This window comes from Aethalodelphis obliquidens, unplaced genomic scaffold (assembly GCF_003676395.1).
Source record: "Aethalodelphis obliquidens isolate GAN/ISIS:26980383/991018 unplaced genomic scaffold, ASM367639v1 scaffold14, whole genome shotgun sequence".
Taxonomy (NCBI): domain Eukaryota; kingdom Metazoa; phylum Chordata; class Mammalia; order Artiodactyla; family Delphinidae; genus Aethalodelphis; species Aethalodelphis obliquidens.
In genome coordinates this window covers 4,623,572-4,642,498 of record NW_020837958.1, presented here as the reverse complement: position 1 = coordinate 4,642,498, position 18,927 = coordinate 4,623,572, and the positions used below count along the sequence as shown (strand labels likewise).

General features: G+C 48.9%; 1 protein-coding gene across 1 annotated transcript in view; it reads right to left on the bottom strand.

The window, feature by feature from the left end:
* Positions 1-4,144, bottom strand: part of SYT13 (synaptotagmin 13) — a 38,772-nt gene extending 34,628 nt beyond the window's left edge. Inside the window, exon 1 of the mRNA XM_027115661.1 lies at positions 3,965-4,144. Coding sequence (XP_026971462.1) covers positions 3,965-4,144 — 180 coding nt within the window. The remainder of the gene's footprint in view (positions 1-3,964) is intronic.
* Between the last annotated feature and the right edge of the window lie 14,783 nt (positions 4,145-18,927).

Here is an 18,927-nt window from a genome sequence, read left to right as displayed (position 1 = left end):
TGAAAGCTTTCTGACAACAGGACTGCAACTCGTGCTAAAGTGTCAGGGCACTGAGCCGTGGGGAAGGGCAGTTCACCTTACTTGCTCTGTAGTTATTTAAGTTCGTCGAAAGGAGGGCTTCCTCTGCAAGGACCCAGAAATGCTGTGAGTGACATCCTGTGCAGATGAGCATGAAAAGGAAATTCTGGGGGAAGGAACCAATGGGTCTGGCTGCCTCTTGCTAAGAGATGCGGCAGCAGCGGTGAAGCGAAGATGATTACACACACACACACACACACACACACACACACCCCGTGTCTGCCTCTCTGCTCTGTCTCCTGGCTCAAGCATCCAATAATCACTGCATAATAACCGAGCTTTGAAAGACGGGCTGACCACAGGGAGGGAGGTCCCAGGTGATGCTACCAGATCACAAGGACAGCGTAGTGAAACTGAATCCCTCTCCTCCCTGGCAAGGCTGCACGCAGGTGAGGCTGAGGGATTGTGTAAGAAGGCAGGATAAAGGGTTCACAGTGTATATTTCAGAAAAGCCAAGAAAAATAATGAACTGAAGCTAGCTGGAGGCATGAACAGCGGTGACTGAGGGTTTGCACCCTCTGCCACCTCCCACATGGTGGAGATGCTGGATGGATCCCTTCAGCTGTCTGGAGAAGAACGTCTGAAAAGCAGCAAATAAAAGACACAGGACTACGACAGTACATCTAATAAAATCAGTTGGGGAAATGGTTATCTGTGCGCCTCTTTATTCTTTCATTAGATAATAGGATCTAGCGGGGGATTTAATAAGTACATAATTTAGAATTAGAGGTGAGCGTAAATGGTATCATAAAGCATCTGCAACAGCTGTGATGTGCTCTGAAACTATCCGTGATTTCCGTTGAGGACCTGGTCACAGATATGGCCAATATTCCTGTGGTGTGTTGTTTATACTCCTACTTACAGAAAATGCTAAGTTTCATGTAGACGTTAATGAAAAGAAAGATACAATTTCTTCCTCTCCAAGACCAAGAACCCCTTACAGTATAGCTACAGACTCCTTGTTGGGGTCCGTGGACCTCAGGTTAAGAACCCTCAGGGAAAGCTTCAAAGTTCTTTTCAAAATCACTACAATTCATGACCAGAAATTGGACTCCCAGGCATGGCCAACAAATCCAAGGAATTTTTCCAGCAACCACAATCAGCGACTTAGAGAGACACGGGCGGTCACTCTATATCCCAGAGAAATCCCAGTGGCTACAGGAATCTAGAACACTCTTCCCCAGCCCCCATGCCCTTTCTGTTTAAGGAACATCTTCAGAGAGCCTTCCTTACCTGACTCTCCTCCTCTCTGTCAACATGTGCCACGCCCATCGCCCTGCTGCCATCTGCCACCCCTAATACCCACCTCCTTTACTTTTTTTGAAATGTCCACATAGTGTCTTTTCTCTGTGTACTTTATCTGGGTCAGCAGCTGAATCAGTCTGAGCACAATGGTAGCCAAAACGACATTGTGAGACCTCAATTTCATCACATTCACACCTACACATTCAGCCCCAGGGGCCCAAATCCTTGTCACTGAGGGAACCGAGTGAGGGATGTGAATGGATGGGTCTCACGTATCAGCAAATGTTTATTGTGTCCCTACGAGCTAGCCCTGGGTTGCACAGGGACTGCAAAATGCATCCACATTTTAAGAAATAACCCAACGGCTGGGCACTGGGATGCCTTTATTTGTCAACAATTGCTTATTGGCACCTACTAGGTTCCAGACACTGAGCAGGTGCTGGGAATAAATATTGGACAAGTGAGCAGATACGAAAAATCCCATCCAACCGTCCCAAGTGCTACAAAAGAATTGGGAAGGAATGGTATGGAGAACGTAATGGGGGCGGGAGGGCTCTGTTACATGTGGCCGTAGACAAAATCCTCCCTGAGGAGGTAAGATCCTAACAGAAAGAGACCTAAAGGATGAGAAGGAGCTATCTGTGTGAAAAGCCAGAGGAAAATGGGAAGGGTTGATGTCTTCAAGAAGGATCAAAAAATCCAGGGAAGCTGAGACGGCCCGTGAAGCGGGCACCTGGCCTGAGCTTGGCTGGGGAGGTAAACACCTGCCACATCGAGTAGGTGAAGGAGTGCAGTGGCTAACAGCGCGGACTCCAGAGCCAGACCAGCTCGACTAGGATCCGGCTCTGAAACTGCTCGAGCTGTGTGGCCTTGGGCAAGTCACTCGCCCTCTCTTTAGCTTTTTCAGCTTGACGTTGGGCTCATCATATATGTCCTTCATCGAGTTGCTAAATGCATTAAGTGTAAAGCACTGAGAACGGAGCCTGGTGCAGAGTACGTGCCAGGCTCCAGTTTGCTGCGTTTGTTCCAAGCTCAGTGAGAACTTGTGGAGGATTTTAAGCCAGGGAGACACGTGATCTGGTTTGTCTTTAACAGATCATTGGCCATTGCGTGGGCTACTGGTCCTCAGTAAGACAAAGAGTTGGAAGGGACCCCGGAGGTCACTTACACCAACACTGTCCGCAGCGGTTCTCTCTGGGAAGGGGAGGAGACAGTGCCTGAAGAGCCATCACTGTGAAAGGCAGACGCATGGCTGTCCCTGAAGCGTGCCGGATGGGAGAGGAGGTTGAGGACCCAACGTCTGGAGAAGGGCTCATCCAACACCCCCTCCTCCGCCCTGTGCCCGCCTGGAGTGGGTAGCCCACTACTCCCATTTCAGATGGTTCTGGGTCCCACATCCCACTGCCCATTGTCTCCTGTTCTTGCCGGTGTCAATGTCACTTTTCTCGGATCGTAAGTGTGTCAAGGACAGCAGCCATTTCTTTCTACACTCAATGACTGACACAGGCCCCGAGCAACTGGGTCTGAGCTTTTGAATAATTAATTGGCAAAGGGAAGGTGGAATCACAGCTTTATAGTGCCTCCCCTGGAACTCTAAGCTCTGGAAGGAATCTAGAGGGCCTTGGGAAGTCATTAAGTCACCCCCTGCCCTAGGGCCTGCCTTCCTCCAGTCCTTCCAGCCATACTTCCTTCCGGGTCTCCAGAGGACATTCTGCACTCACCACCTTGGGAATGTGTCCTGGAGATCGCAGCCCATGTAGCGCTGTCCTTCCAAACCTTTCCCAGACCCCTTCTGCTGCTCTATACAATGGGGACACCACCCATTTCCTGCCCAGAGAGGCTCTGGGGACAAGCTGATGCATGGGATAAAAGCCCTCCTGTCTCCAGGGGCATCTCCAGACACACCTTCGGGGAGGTCTCAGCTACTCGCTCAGTCTGGCTGGAGCTGAGACCTGCCAGGACAGGGTGAGGGTCCTCCAGGCCCCTCCATATTCATCTGCCTCTCCAGACCCCAGGCACACCCAGCACCACTGCCCCTCCCCAGCTCCCACTGCAGCGACAGCGGCCGCCTCCTCTCTGGATTGTGGTGGATTTCCCCCTTCTCGACTCTGTCAATGCTCTCCCTGTGCCAGCCCGCAACTGGCCCCCTGTCTTCTCTCTCACAGACCCCCTTCTTCTTCCCCCCAATTCGAGCTTCTCATTCTGCACATTCCCTTCTCAGTCTCCCCTAACCCTCACCGCCCGCTCCCCGGGCCCTCTCACAGCTTCCCGGTCTTATCACTCCTCCCAGATCCCCACGCTCGCCTCCCAGCCCCCAGCTCCCCTCCCAGTCCCATTCCCATCCAAGCCCGCTTCCCTTTTCCCTCCCATGCCCGCCCCTTTAGCGCTCGCTGTCCCGGTTCCTCTCCTGTCCCCCCGAGCCCCCCATACCCTTCATTATCCTCCCCAACCCCTCCTCCACCCCCAGGCCTTCAGGACGGCCCCCCCTCCCACCCAGGGTCCCCGAGCACGTCCGCGGTCCCCACACCCCGCCATGCTCTATCGTGCAAAGAACGCCGACCATTCCCTGCCACCCACTCCCCCGCCGCTGCCGGGGAGACCCCACCCGGCCCGGGGAGACCAAGGCGCCGCCCCCTCTCACCTGCTGGGACCGGAGCACGCCAGGCTTCGCCTTCTCCGGATCGGGGTCCAGGTCCCGCTGCAGCACTCCCTTCTTGGGGTGCATGTGCCGGCACAGGCAGGTGACCCCGCACAGCGCGAGGATGCTGGTGGCCGTGCCCAGCGTGGCACCCAGAGCGATCACGGGCACCGACAGCACCATGGTGCCCGCTCCCCGCGCGGGGCTCGGTCCCGCCGCCGCGCACCTCCCGGGCCTGGGATCCGGGCGCGCCAGCCGCTCTCCAGCCGCCGGGGGGGCGGGGAGGGAGGGCGGCTCGAGGACGTCAGAGCAGGAGGCTGGACCCGGAGCGAGCTGGTGCGCCCGCGCTCAGCTCCGCGTCAACCAGCATCCCTCCCCTCCAGCATGTGACCAGACCCCCGACCCTAACCGGAGCCAGGGCCGTTCAGGTGGAAGGAACGTGAGGGTCGTCTCGGGCCATCCTTCACGCTTTACGTAGAAGGACACTTGGGTCCCAGAAGGGCAGGAGCTGGCCAAGGTCACACTGTGCGTTAGGTTAGCAGGGAAACCGGGGCTCAAACCCAGGCCTGAGACTCCGTCCGGGTAGGGGGTCGTTTTACCAGACTGCTAACCCTTTGTTCACCCTCTCTGGCCGAGGAGGCTGGAAAATCAACAGGAGCTTTTTCAAACACACAAAGCTGGAGATTTCCTTTCTCCCGGACTTGCCCTATGTTCACCACCAGGGAGAGGGGCTGTACCGCATCCTGGTGGAGATGACTGCAATGATTCTCTTCACATCTGCACTTCCTTTAGCCGTGACCCGGTACTCTACCATTATTACCTAATCAGATTTGCAGATATTCTCATCTCCATTTACAGATGAGGAAGCCAGAGGCTCAGAGGGGATGTGGGGTAGCTAGAAAAATCCAGTCATCCTGAACCCAAACTCAGGTGTGCAGATTCCAAGTCCACAGGCCACCCTCAAGGAAGGACTTCTCTTAGAATGATAAAAGAGTATCGCATGCAGCAGCTCGGAGTACACACGTTGATTCAGAGAGGGGGAAAATAAGTGAGCTTAGAGTGAGGGGAAATTAGAATTCCAGGCATGAGGAGGACTGTCTAAAATCACAAAACAGGGATTTCCAGTGTTTTTCATTGTGCAGGGTTTCATTTAAGTCAGCAAGCATTTGCTGCGAGTCGGCTGTGCTCTAAGCATGCCGGACATGCGTGAGGAGGAGTGGAGGTGATTTCATTTGAAACAGGGCTCTCAACTTCCCATGAAGCTGATGACTCCCAAATCTATGATCATTCCAACCAAACCTTTTCTGCTGAGCCCAAGACATGACCACCATCTGGTACCTCCCAGCGTTTATCTACTTCTGCAGAATAAACCCATGACGTGGCAGATAAACCCAAGAACGATTCTTTTGTGACTTCTCATGTTGACTGGGCTCAGCTGGGCGGTTTTGCTACTCAACTTGACATCTTCTGGGACATCCAAGATGGCAAGCAGTAGGTGCTGGCTGCTGCCCAGAGCACAGCTGGGCTGTGTATTGAGCACTTGTGTTCTCCTCCACGTGGCTGGAGCTTCTCACAGCATGGCAGCCAGGTTCTAAGAGGAAGGAAGCAGAAGCTGCCAGTTCCCTTAAGATCTGGGTTCAGCAGTCCTAGAACACTGTTTCTTTGGTCAAAACAATAGTCTCCTTCTAATCCTTTCCCTACAGGGCATCAAAAAGGATGTTTCTGGGGCTTCCCTGGTGGTGCAGTGGTTGGGAGTCTGCCTGCCGGTGCAGGGGACGCGGGTTCGAGCCCTGGTCCGGGAGGATCCCACATGCCACAGAGCGTCTGGGCCTGTGAACCATGGCCGCTGAGCCTGCGCGTCTGGAGCCTGTGCTCCACAACAAGAGAGGCCGCCATAGTGAGAGGCCCGCGCACCGCGATGAGGGGTGGCCCCCGCTCGCCGCAACTAGAGAAAGCCCTCGCACGGAAATGAAGACCCAACACAGCCAAAAATAAATAAATAAATTTATTAAAAAAAAAAAAAAAAAGAAGGATGTTTCTGAAATGCAGAGCTGATCCTGTCACTCACATGCATAAAAGTTTTCAAAGTTTCTGCAGCAATAAACCTGAGAGACTCCAGTTGAATCCAGAGCCCCTTTGTGATGTGATCCCTGCCCTCTACATACTTCCCAACCTGTCCTCGAGCCCCAGACAGTCCCGGGGACGTGGGATTCATTCAGCAAATGAATACCTTTAGAGCCTCTGTACTATCACCCATGGGTGCCTGCGGCAGGCACTCAGGAACTGTTGAAAAGGGTGAATGGTTCACGTGATCTCATGCAGGACTTCCAGTGGCTCAAGAGGAATCCCATTTGCTAAATGAGCTCCACTGGATTAAACTGACTCTTTCGCAAGTATTCATTTTGTGCTTGCTGTATGCCAGGCATAGTTTCCTACTGAGCTTCATTTGCTGCCAGTTGTGGAGCTGGAGTGCCTCTTTCCCTGGCGGTGGAGTTAGCATCCTCTCTCATAAGAACTTCCCTGGGAGGTTTTCTTGGCTCCCGGGCCTGGCAATGCAAAATGTTCTGGGGAAATAAGAGGTTTAATTAATGCTCTCAGTCCGGATTTCCCATGCCTGAGCTGGTCCCCTGGGAGAACTTCAATGCCACCTAACAAGATGTGTGTGGGGGGGGCTGTGAGGGAAAGGATGAAGAACACTTAATACCAGACATTTTCTGATGGAGATCAGACATCTGTCATGTGGTCCTGTGTTACTATGGTTACTGAGATGTTAGCAGCTGCAATGACCTTCATTTTTAACAGGAACCCAGGAACCCATTTTAACAGGAACCCAGGAACAGGAACTTCATTTTTAACAGGACCCCAGCCCAAGGAGAGCAGCTGGGCTTTGGCCTCTTTCACACACAGTGAACCCATGGCAGAGCTAGGCTAGACCTCAGGAGATCTGAAACGCAGTTAAGTCATAGGACTCTGGGTCACCTTGGCTACATCTCATCAAAGATGTGACTTTTGCTTCTTGGTTACTGATATCCAGGCAGCAGCCCTTAAAGACAACTCTGTAAGAAAAGACATTAGTGGGATCCTTTGAGAAATGAGATCGTCTCCATCGAGAAAGGCCGTTGAGAGGGTTGGCTAAACACGGAGTCTGAGGATGAGGCTTGCAGATAATTGGAACGCTGGGGCCACCAGACCGCAGGGAAGACAGAGCAGGATGCTTGGGGGGCTTCTGGAAGGCTGAGGAGTAGATCTCTGGCAGTGCCGCAGCCTCTTTTTTTTTTTTTTTTTTTTTTTTTTTTTTTTGCGGTACACAAGGCTCTCACTGCTGTGGCCTCTCCCATTGCGGAGCACAGGCTCCAGACGCGCAGGCTAAGCGGCCATGGCTCACGGGCCCAGCCGCTCCACGGCATGTGGGATCCTCCCGGACCGGAGCACGAACCCATGTCCCCTGCATCGGCAGGCGGACTCTCAACCACTGCGCCACCAGGGAAGCCCCCGCAGCCTCTTGATGAGGACAGCACCGTGTGATTTTGTTGGATAGTTTACTTGCTGGATGCTGGATGTTGTTGTTTAAATATTCTGAGCGACTGCTTTGAATTTCTAAGATATTAAAATGCTTTTATCTGTGGGGAAGGATTTCAAATGTAAGAGGTACTCTTATTTAGCAAACATTTATGGTGTCTGCCTATAGCGTTAGGCAGGAGGGAGGAAATATCCAAACACAACAACTGAATTTTAACGCCAGAAGGATTTCAGAGATCACTGTGTGGAATCCTTTCATTTTACCAAGAGGAAACCTGGGGCCCAGAGAGATGGTGGCTGGCCGCAGGGTAGAAGGAGTTAATGGCAGAGCTGGGAAGGTGTTTTACGTTAGGGTAGATTAGGTTGTACCACAATAAAAAATAACTCCAAACCTCAGGTATTCATTCAATAAAAGTATATCTTGCTCCTATCACAGTTTAAGGAGGGTCAGGGGACCTGTGTGAGCAGTTCATCTCTAATCAGTGACTCGGGAATTTGGGCTTTTTCTGTCTTGTGACTCCTTTGCTTCCAGCCATGCAGACAGAGAAAAGTGAGGGAATGGAAGACCACTTGTGACATTTCAGAGGCCATAGCTGGAAACAGTACATGGCTTTCACCCCATTGATGAGTCAGAATTTGATAACATGACATCCCATAACATAACAGAGGAGACTGGGAAATACAGAGGAGAAACAAGCAGAAGTTGTCTTTGCCACAGAAGCCAGAGCTTAGGACTTCCTGTCCAGTGCATATTTCTCTAACTCATTCACTCACTCAACAATATTTTTGAGTTTCTACCATGTACCAGGCACCGTGCTCAGTGATAGAACAAAGCTAGGGGACAAAACCAAGCGTGGTCTCTCTTGCCATGGAGTTTACATTCCCACAGGAAAGACAGACAATAATCATTCATCACACGAATACACGTGAAATGACAACTGTGATACAAGCTAAGAAGGAGAGGTTCAAGGTTGAGATTTGACTTTGAGACACCAATGAAGGCTTCCCAGAGGAAGTAGCACTCGGACTTCGGTCTAAAAGAGTTAAGTTAATGCAGCTAAGAAGGAAGAGTGTTCTAGGCAGAGAAACAGTACATGCAGGGACCCTGTGATGGAGCTGCACAGCGGGCAGGGGGCAGCAGTGTGCTGGCCAACCAGCTGGGGGGCAGGGATTGATCTTTAGCATTTGTTGATTACTCTGGTGTAAATACTTCCACCATGGTCAATTTCCAGCTGCCAAAAGGTTCCTGAGTATTCACCAATAGGAGCGGCTCCAGCACACAACTGGCAGAAGCTCCACCTGAGATGAGCCTGGAGGGAGAGGTGCAGGCAGGGCTACAGGGCCTGTGGGCGGTGAGGGAGGGGCATTCCGTGTTTTCAGGCAGGGGAGCATGATGCGATCAGATTCGTGTTTTGAAAAGACTCTTCTGGCTGCAGTATTGAACACAGATGGAAGAGGGACCATGTGGATGCTGGTGCACTGGAGAGGAGGCCACAGCGGGCATCCAGGAGAGGGCTGCCAAGCTTCCTCCACGACACGTAGAGCCGTACGACGGGCCGGCACTGTCTGTGGCATAAGCAGAGGGACGTATGGGGGGCCCGTCACTTTCCCTCTCTGCCGGAGCCCACTTTTCAGCTCTGCATTGTTGGCTCGCTCATTTGGTGACCTTGTGGTTCTCCAAGCTGGACCACTGCTAACCGGGGGTTCCCCAGGCCCTGGGCCCCGCTAAAGGCAAGATGTGCAGCAGGAAGCTGCCTGGGATAAGGGGGTGGGTATCCTGGGCCCCCAGCTGAGTGATGCAGCCCCCGGAGGGCTAGACGCTGGCAGAGGGGCAAGGAGGTGAGGGACTCCATCGAGGTCCAGGAGTGAGACCCACTCCCAGGACGACGGCAGCCAGCTTCGAGCAATTCTGGGGCCACATCGTGAGGCAGAAAGGAGGAAGGGGTTGGATCTGTGGGCCCCTGATACAGAAATCCAAGTCGGCGAAAGGCAGAAAAACATTCTGGAGTTGAGCAAATCACAGCCTCGCTTATTGACCACTGCTGATGCCACATGCCCTGGCAGGTCACCTTCAACAACCCAGTGTTCTTTCAAACCCCCCGATTCCATATCAGCACACGATGAAGCAACATATTCCTATTCTCAGGGGTAGAGTTCCTCAACTACATCCAATATCTCATGGAGCTGACCTAAAGGCTCCCTTTCTCTCTAGATTTCTGGAATATATGAAGATGACGGGGCTTTGTCTGGAGGATTTTTCCTGCCTGGTTGGGAGGAAGAGTTGAACAAAAGCCATTTCCTTCTTCAGAAAAGTGTTTGTATGCAATATATATGAAATTTTGTATGTAACTCTAAATTGTTCAAGGACCATGTGACACCTTCTAGAAGTTCATGGACCCCAGAGCCCCAGAGAAATTTTGGCATGACTGAAAGAATAGTGGACTTGAAATCAGAAGAAATAGATTCAATTCCCTTGTCTTTGTGTTCACTAGACTATATGATCCATTGGCAGATAAGCTTAAGTTTTCTTAGCCTTGATTTCCTTATCTGTAAAATGGGGACAATCATCTTCACGAAGATGTTGTGAGGATAATCTAATGCTGTGTAAATAATAGAGGATACTCAATGAATATTAAAATGATCCCATTTGCTCCAGACCCTTTAATTTCTCAATAAAGCAGCTTAGCTTCGTGGAAAGAGTAGTTATTGAAGTCCCTCAGGCATGTTTTATTCTAGGTTGCTTATGAGCTGGGAGACCCTGGATAGATTAGTCAGCTTAACCTGCCTGAGCTTTAGTTTTTTCATTTATAAATTAGTGTGGTGTATTTGCAGAGGTGGCTGCAATTATTCCCCTTCCTATGCCCATAATTCTTTGCAATATTATGACTTTCCAAAAAAGTGAGGATCTCTTGCTTCACGCTTTCATCTGGGCTGGCCTTGTGACTTAATTTGGCTGATAGACTGGTGGAAATGACATTGTGCCAATTCTAAGTCTAGGCCTAAGGAGACCTTAGATGCTTCCACTCTCTGTCATGGAATCCTGTCCAGCCAGCATGTGAAGAAGCCCAGGCTGGCCTTTTGGAGGATGAGCGATCAAGTGGCCCAGTTGTCTGCATGACCCCAACCCACACAGAAGCAGAGCTGTGCAGCTGCCTGGCAACTTGCCACAGACAGAGGACTGAGCCCAGCCAACACTAGAAGAGCCACTCAGCTGAGCCCAGCCAACGTGCCAATCCACAGAATTAGGAGCTAAATGAAGATTATGAGTCATTTTAAGCCACTGACTTTTGGAGTGTTTGTTCCACATCAAGAACTTCAAGCGGTAGATGATATTTTAGCCCTCACAGAATTACTGGGAGGGTGTGGAAGACACCTAGCACAGGGCCTGGTGCACAGAAGGGGTGTAATGAATGACTTTGATCATTATTCCTGGCTCCCAAAGGCAACCTTGCCAAGCACTTTCAGCAATGCCTGATGGGTGCACTAACCCATTAATAATCGTGTAAGAATCAATCCTGGGGACCCTAATACTTAAAATGGTAAGTAATAGCTCTCTGATCCAACCTCCACGGAACCAACTTTCCAGATTAGTCCAAGCCCTCCAGTCCCGTTGTGTTCATCTCCAAATCTTTTTATGCCAGTTGATCTCATTATTGAATTACATACTTTAATTACTTTATATGTCAACTAATGAGATAGAAGCGTGAAGAGAAATACTTTGGAAAGACCTATAAAGGTAAGTTGCCTTCAGAACTTCTATTATAATAAGTACCAGCAAGTTATCTGCAAAGGGTTGGGGGGAATTGTAAAATTCTAGGATTCTGCCATCAAATTGTCAGGCAAGAGTATCTAAGCTCTTCCTCCACTGTAAAGAAAGTGAGACTGGACATCACAGGTGACCCATCATGATGTGTACAAAAGGAAACGGTGTTAACGTTTATGAAGTGCTTCCTACATGTCCTGCAGGTCTCTGAGCATTTTATCTGTACTAATACGTTTCACAAACTTTAAGAAAGATGGCACGGAGCGCTAATTAACAAGAGACGGGATAAATAATAAAAACTATGATTTACATTAAAAGAGAATCCTTGAGTTGTGTGTGTCATTTTTAACTTTTTATTGAAGTATGACCCATGGGCCATAAGAGCACAGATCATGAGTATAACTTAGTTCATTTTACAAAATGAACACACCTGTTCTGTCCAGCACCCAGATCAAAGCACAGAAGAAAACTCACACCCCAGGAGCTCTTTGTGTATTGTTTTCTAGGATTCCCCATTTTAACCAGCATTTTTAGATGGGCCCAGCAGCCCTGGTTCCCAAAGTGTCAGACTTAAACAAGCTTCCCCGGGATGGTAAGCTGGGGCTGTGAAGAGGACCCGCCAGTGCTGTCCACGGATGGGAGGATGCTGCCACCTGGAGGACACAGGGGGAATGGACTCTCCCTTCCAGGGCTTCACTCCCTGCATCACCCTCTTTCTCTCTGAGGCCTCTCTGTTCTAAAATGACCAGCCCTCTGCCCTTTGCCCCATCACTCCCTACCCCCCTTTCCTGCCTTACTTTTAACATTATTTAATAGTCCACATAATTTTCCTTACCTTTCTTATCTGTCTTGATGGCCTGAGTCTCCACTTTGGAATATAGGCCTTAGGAAGTTAGGGATATGGGTCTGTTATCCGCTGATGTAGCCCAGCCCTGTAACAGTACTTGGCACATAATAGCACCTCAGTAAATATGGCGAGTGGGCAAAGAGGACCCTGATGTGCCTCACAGCCCTGCCTGTGGGCCTTGACCCAAGCCCTGAGGCTTTGCTGCGCCCTCATGCACAGCCCTAGGCAAGTCCCCTTCACCACTGCACTCCCTCCACCCCAGGCCCTATTCCCACCCTTGGGAGGGCCTGGAACCCCTGGACACCTGGTGTGCGGCAGTCTGGGCCAGTGGTCAGGCTGGTAAGTAGTACCATGAGTGGTCAAGCCAGAGGGTGGTACCAGCTACCCCAGAGGGAATCCAGGCCCCATTTGGGAACCAGCTGGCAAAGCACTTTATCTTAATGAGGCTCAGTTTTTGACATCTGTAAACGGAGAGAATTAAGTAATATAACGGATGGGAAGTGCTTGACCCCATGGTTAGCACTGGACTGTTAGAAATTATTACCTTTCTATTGAAATGCTAGGGCTGAAAGGAAAACTAGAGGTCATATGGTCCAGAAGCATTGTTTATTGTTGTTATTAAAAAACATTTCCACACACACAGTTTTATGTGGAAATTCAACTTGTGAACCAAAGACAAGCTGCTCTGGTAGAAGGGGGAGCAGGGAGGAGAATCACGTGGGGCCCTACATTACACAGCAGCACCTCCGAGGAGCTTCAGAGCCGCTCCTAAGCGCCCATGAAGCCACTGATGGTGGTTGATACCCTCATTTCACAGTTGGGGACACCAAGGTCCAGAGAGGAGAAGGGCCTTGTCCGGGTCACAGGACGTTGTAGCTGAGCTGGGCCGAGCTTCCAGACCTTCTGACTTCACATCCAGGGTTCCCCCCAGGCTCTCTGCTGCCCCCCAGACCTTTCACAAATTTACTTTTTGGCTGTTTAGTGAAGGGCCTAAGGGGTCTTCATGAAGAATAATGTCCTTTCCCCTCATTCAAATCACCGTGAGCTTCCAGGTGGAGGTAGAGCAGGAGGAAGTGGGGAGGTGTTTCGGAGGAGACTTAACGCCATGTTGGAGAAGAAATCTCAGAGACAAAGTCAAGTTGGTGAATTCGAGGACCTCTGTAGACAAAGCCAGGGTCAATCTGATGTCACAGAGCGAAGACACCAAAGGAGGTTTGGGGAATTATTGTGAAACAAAATTGAATAATCGGTGAAAAGTACTTTGAAGGTAGCTAAGTGCTAAATAAATAACAAGACGTTTATTGTCATCAATATCATCTTGACACTTTCTATTAATCAACAGGCCTGGAAGGGATTCTAATTAGGAGAATTAATGCTATGAATAAAAACCGTGAATAAAGATGACAGAGTGCCAATTTCTGGGCCCCACCTCTACTAAGGAGGCTGCTTTCGGGTCACTGGTGCACCCAGTGTTAAAGATGAATGAGATCTCTCCCTTACTTTGCTGCTCATAAGGAAAATTCCTTACCATCTTTTGCTCTGGTTCTGTCAGAGAATTGAGAGTTATTTATTGATCGCTTGTAACACTAATTACATTCTAGGTGTTACCTTCAAAGTTTGAAGTGTTCATAATTAACAAAAGTATCTCAGAAATGAATGAAGGTGACGTCCCCTCTTTTCTATAATTATAGCAAGAGTGAGGTCTTTCTTCTGCAAATCATCTCATTTGATACAATGTAAAACTGAGATCATTTATGAAGATACCAATCTTGGTTCCATGCATTGTGGAGACTGGTGGATGTGACTGATAATCTCCAAAGATGACCATCAATGCCTTCCCTCCCCACCATGGCTAGCTGCCCCATATCGAGAGGTGGAGTCTATTTCCCTCACCTGTGATGTGGGCTGGCTTTGGTGATTTGCCGGATAACACAATGCATGGTAGTGATGTTCTGAGACTTCCAAGACTAAATGATAGGAAACCTCCCAGCTTCTGCCTGGGCCTCTTGGAATGCTCACTGGGGATACTCCCTCCAGGAGCCCAGCTTCTAAATTCTGGGAAAGCCACGTACATGGAGAAGCCTTGTATAGAAGCTCCAGTCAACAGCCCAGCCGAGCTCCCAGCCGACAGCCCATAGAGGCTGCTTTGTGAGTGAGCCACGTGGGATGTCCAGCTCAGTCGAGCCTTCAGATGACAGCAGCCCCAGCCGCTATCTGAGTGCAACTGTCTGAGAGAGTCCAAGTGAGACCTGAGTCCAGTCAACACAGAGACATGAGACGTAATTGCAAAGTATTGTTTTAAGCCACTGAGATCTGGGGCTATTCGTTGCATCACAATAGATGACCAGAGCACGTCAATATTTGTGACCCTATTGCCCATGTATTCTGTTTCCTGTTGATATAAATCTTTCTGCAGAAATATAATTTGAACAAAAGGATTTTGTAAAACTCCTGAGACTTCGGAGATTTTTTTGCCATGTCCTGTGAAAATAAATCTTTAAAGAGAAACCTGCAATTTGGACCAACCATTTCCCTGACGATAATGCTGTAATGGACATCTCTGTATTTGTAAAGAGCATAAACGCTTGTAAGATGCTCTGTCAGATCAGGACAGGACCGCTAGACTTTCTTCTCCCACTTACATAATGGGACAAATATACAAGCCCATGACTCTGTAAGATTTCTTATTTTACTAAATAAGTCTTTTGTCATTTAAATTCACATGGGAAATATATGTTTTCCAGCGAACTGCTCAGGTGGTGCTGATGTGGGCGGTCCATGGACCATAATTTATGAAACGTCAGTACGTTGTCTGTGCCTGGGGAAGGGGGCAGAGCAGAGCCCTGGCTTCTTTCTTGTCGTTGTCTCCCTACACTCCACCAACTTCCTAGCTCCATCTTTGCACACTACCCGTATCCCTGCCTGTGTCTTGTCTCCAGGCTTTTTCTAGCTGCCCCGAAGGAAAGTCACCTGGATTCAGGATAGAATCAAGGACCAGATCCTCTCTGCTCTCCTGAGGCCCCCACCTCACACTCTGTCCAGAAAGTTTCACCCTCCCTCCACTGCCTTCTGCTACTATTGCCTTTGCCTCAGTTCTGGGCATCTCACTGTGCCCTCCATCCATAGCCACCCGCTCCTTGGGAGCTCCATCCGCTGACCTCAGAGGCTAAGAGATACCCAGCACGGGCCTGAGCTTGCACCCTCTCTGTGGGTCTCACTGCAGGAAATGATAGCAAAGTCACTTCCCTCTCCCAGCCCCTGATTGCCTTAATCAACCTCATAGGGCTTTTTAAAAAAAGAAAAATAATATTTATTTTATAGTTAAATAACTAGGATTACTCAGTAATGAGAAATGTGCATCTGTGCACACTGCCCAATTTCTTAATCCTCATTTTCTTTCTTTTTTTCAAAATAGATTTTTAGGGTATAATTGATATTTTAAAACTGCACATATTTAATGGGTTTTTGTAAGGATTAAATGAGTTAACACAAGCAAGGGGCTTGGAACAGCAATCGTTGCATGTGAAGGGGCTCACGAATACTAGTTGTTACTGTTATTGTTGTCGTTATTATTAATCAGAGTTTCTCTAAGGATTGCAGTAAACGTACGCTTTCTTGGAAGTCTCAATAGTTTTATCCTAAAGAAGTAATGTGATTTTGCACTTTCATCCACCATAGATTTTTACTGGCCCTGAAATAACGTGTTTTAAGTTAGACCAGGAGGAGAAACAAAAATGGGTCCCAGGTTTCTTCTATGGCTTCTGTCATTGCCAGCCCAGCACCCGAACTGGAAACTCTCACCTTTAAATTGCTCACCTCTCTCGCTAGTTTGCCCTGTGCTTTCCTGTCACAATCTCACCACAACTTCTTGACATCCTGAGGGTGCGGTTTAGGCAAACACACTGCAGTTTACAGGGCCAGGTCCGGAGTCAGACTGCCTGGGTTCAAATCTCAGCTACTCTACTTACCAGCTGTGGTGAGTTGCTTAACTTCTTTTAAGCCTCAGTTTCCTCATCTGCCATATGGGGTGAGGTGGTTAACATTGGGGTTGTCACGTTGTAAGGAATAAATCAGGTAATCTATGCACAGTGCCTGGCAACAAAATAGTGTTAGCTCTGGTTAGTAAGAGTCCTGATGGCAAACCCTGGGACCCAGCATTTGTCTAAGACCCTCTGTATGGTGAGCCTTGTGTTAGATGTATTGTCAGGGGTGCGTGTGTGTGCGCATGCACGCGTGAGTGTGTGTGTGTCTCTCCAATCCAGTGGCTCCCAGTTGGGGGCAATTTTGCCTTTCCAGGCACATTTGGCAATGTCTGGAGACATTTTTGGTGGTCACTGTTGGAGAGGGGGAGCAGGTACTGGGTAAAGGGTGGAGATGCTGCAAACATCCTACAAGGCACAGGACCGCCCCTACACTCCAAGAAAAAATTATCCAGTCTAAAATGTCAATAGTGCTGAGGTTAAAAATCCCCGTTCTGATTAGAATATAAGCTCCACGAGGACAGAGGCTGCTTCTCTGCCCACCGATGTATCCCCAGACGGTAGCAAAGTGCTTCGTCCTCAATAAATCCCTGCTGAATGGATGATTGACGTGAATGAATGACAGCCAAGGCTCTCAGTGGCTAGAGACCTCTGTGGGGCGGGGTGAGCCACGCACGGTTTGACTGCAGACCTTTTCCCCTGATGGAGGATTCATCAATCCTGGGACAAAGGGTCCCAAGCCTGAGTCGGGGTAGAGGGCTGGGCTAGGGTGAGCCCCGGGATGCAGGCCTCTCAGGGGGCTGGCTGGTAGATCGAGGGTTCATGCAGTCTACACCAACCATACAATTCCAGGAAACCAGTCAGAAAACTCTCACACAGCAGCCCTCAAGAGCGGAGAGTCAACTCCACGTCTCTGGTGTGCAGGCCCCTGGGAGACATCAGTTGGGTTATTTTTCCATCAGCAATGTTGAGTGGTCTTGATGGGGGCTGGATGGGGTGCTAGGGTTGGTTGCAAAGCACTTAGGACAAATCCTCTAGAATCTGCTGATTCCAGCCATCTCCCTGGTTGTTGTTTTTTTTTTTTTTTTTCCCTTTGGTGATCACTTCCTGCCCTGGAAAGTGCTACCTGCCAACATTTCTGCAAATTTGAGAAGAGAATCCACACCAGCGAGTTCCAGCAACCCCCTAAACTCTGGCCCAGAATCCTTTTCATGGAAACCAGCAGGCAGAGGCCTGGGTCCTCCCAGCCCCAACCTCTCCCTTCCACTTCCTCTGCTCCTCCCGCAGAGCCGTGAAACCCAACGCACCGTGAAGGTGCAAGGCGGAGACTAGGGGTGCTGTCCTTAGAAACCGCACCTTCAGGAGCCTCCTCTCCAGATCACATGACATCAGCTGACAGACAGGCCTTGGAAGTGGACCCAGAGCATCATTTAGCCAAGTAGTGACTGAGGGCTCTTCATGCTTGTAGTGGGATCCCACTTGCCTCCTTGCGCTTTTCCGGGGGTTCAGGTCTGAACTGATTTACTTTCAGGCTCTGAGAAGGGCGAAGTAAGCTCTGAGATCAAGATGTGTATGCGTCAAAAAAATTTTCAAGAACTGAATTTAATTTTACTTGAATTTAACAGAAGAAAAGGAAATTGAGGTTATGCTAAATGAATTGCTGAACTTCAGATAAATTGCTCTTCTCTACAAGATATTAATTGAAGAGATTCTTTTAAGGTGATAAAACAGAGCATGGAAAGATTAGGAGATTACAGTCATTATAGTGTTTCTTTAAAACTCCATGTTTCATTTTGAAGCAGAAGAGATTGATACCCTGCTAAGAAAGAGGAGGAAATTAACACCCTTAATAATGTTCACACTTTCCTTCCCCACCTCTGAATACTATTATTATTCACTTTGTCCAAGTTTATAGCATCGACATTCTGTCTGACACGACAAGCCTCTTGTGACAGATGTTGTTCACCAAATCATTCACCCTTTCTTTCTTCCCTCACAACTGGACTACACTCCCCAGTGTCCTTTGCGCTCAGATGCACTTGCGCTTTAGATGATGGCCTGTGAGCAGGAGTGCCGTGTGCCAACTCCCTGGCCCGTGAAAATGGCAGTGGGTGATCCTCCATGCTCCTTCTCATCCCATTGGCCGGATGTATGCAAACCCAGGGCACCTGGATGCCCATGCTGACTCCCATGGGGCAGACACCTGGAGCCCTGAATCACCAATTAAGGAAGAGCTGCTGTCGAGGAGGAAACAACTCTTTTGGAATGTGTGTGATCCAGACAGAAACTTCTATCATGTTTGAGCCCATATATATTTTGGGTGTGTTTGTTAAGATAATTTACATGATCTTAACCAGTACTCTTGTTCTACAATTAAATGGACACAATAATCACTATAGTTTTTCCAGTTCTGAGTGTTTTATTTTGATTGGTTGGTTTTATTCACCAATAGATTCTTTCAGGAAAACCCATAATAATAATGGCTAAAATGTTCTGAGCTCTTACTATGTGACAGACACTGTGCTAATTACTTACATGTATTGATTCCTGTAATTTTTTCAACAGTCCTATTTTGTATGAATGCCATCCCCATTATACAGGTGAGTAAACTGAGGCACAGAGAGGTTATGTAAGATAACACAGCTGATAAGTTCCAGAGCTGGATTTCGCCAGTTCAGGCAGTCTGGCTCTGAGTTCATTGTCTTCCCCTCTGTATTAAACCTTTCAGGGAGTTATATTCCTTAACTTCTTGTTTGGTTCATTGTCTTACTTTTTTTTCTTTGTAATTGCTTGTAATACCCTTTTACGTGGTACCAAATTCTATAAATATATAAAATCTCAACTCCCTATTTTTCTA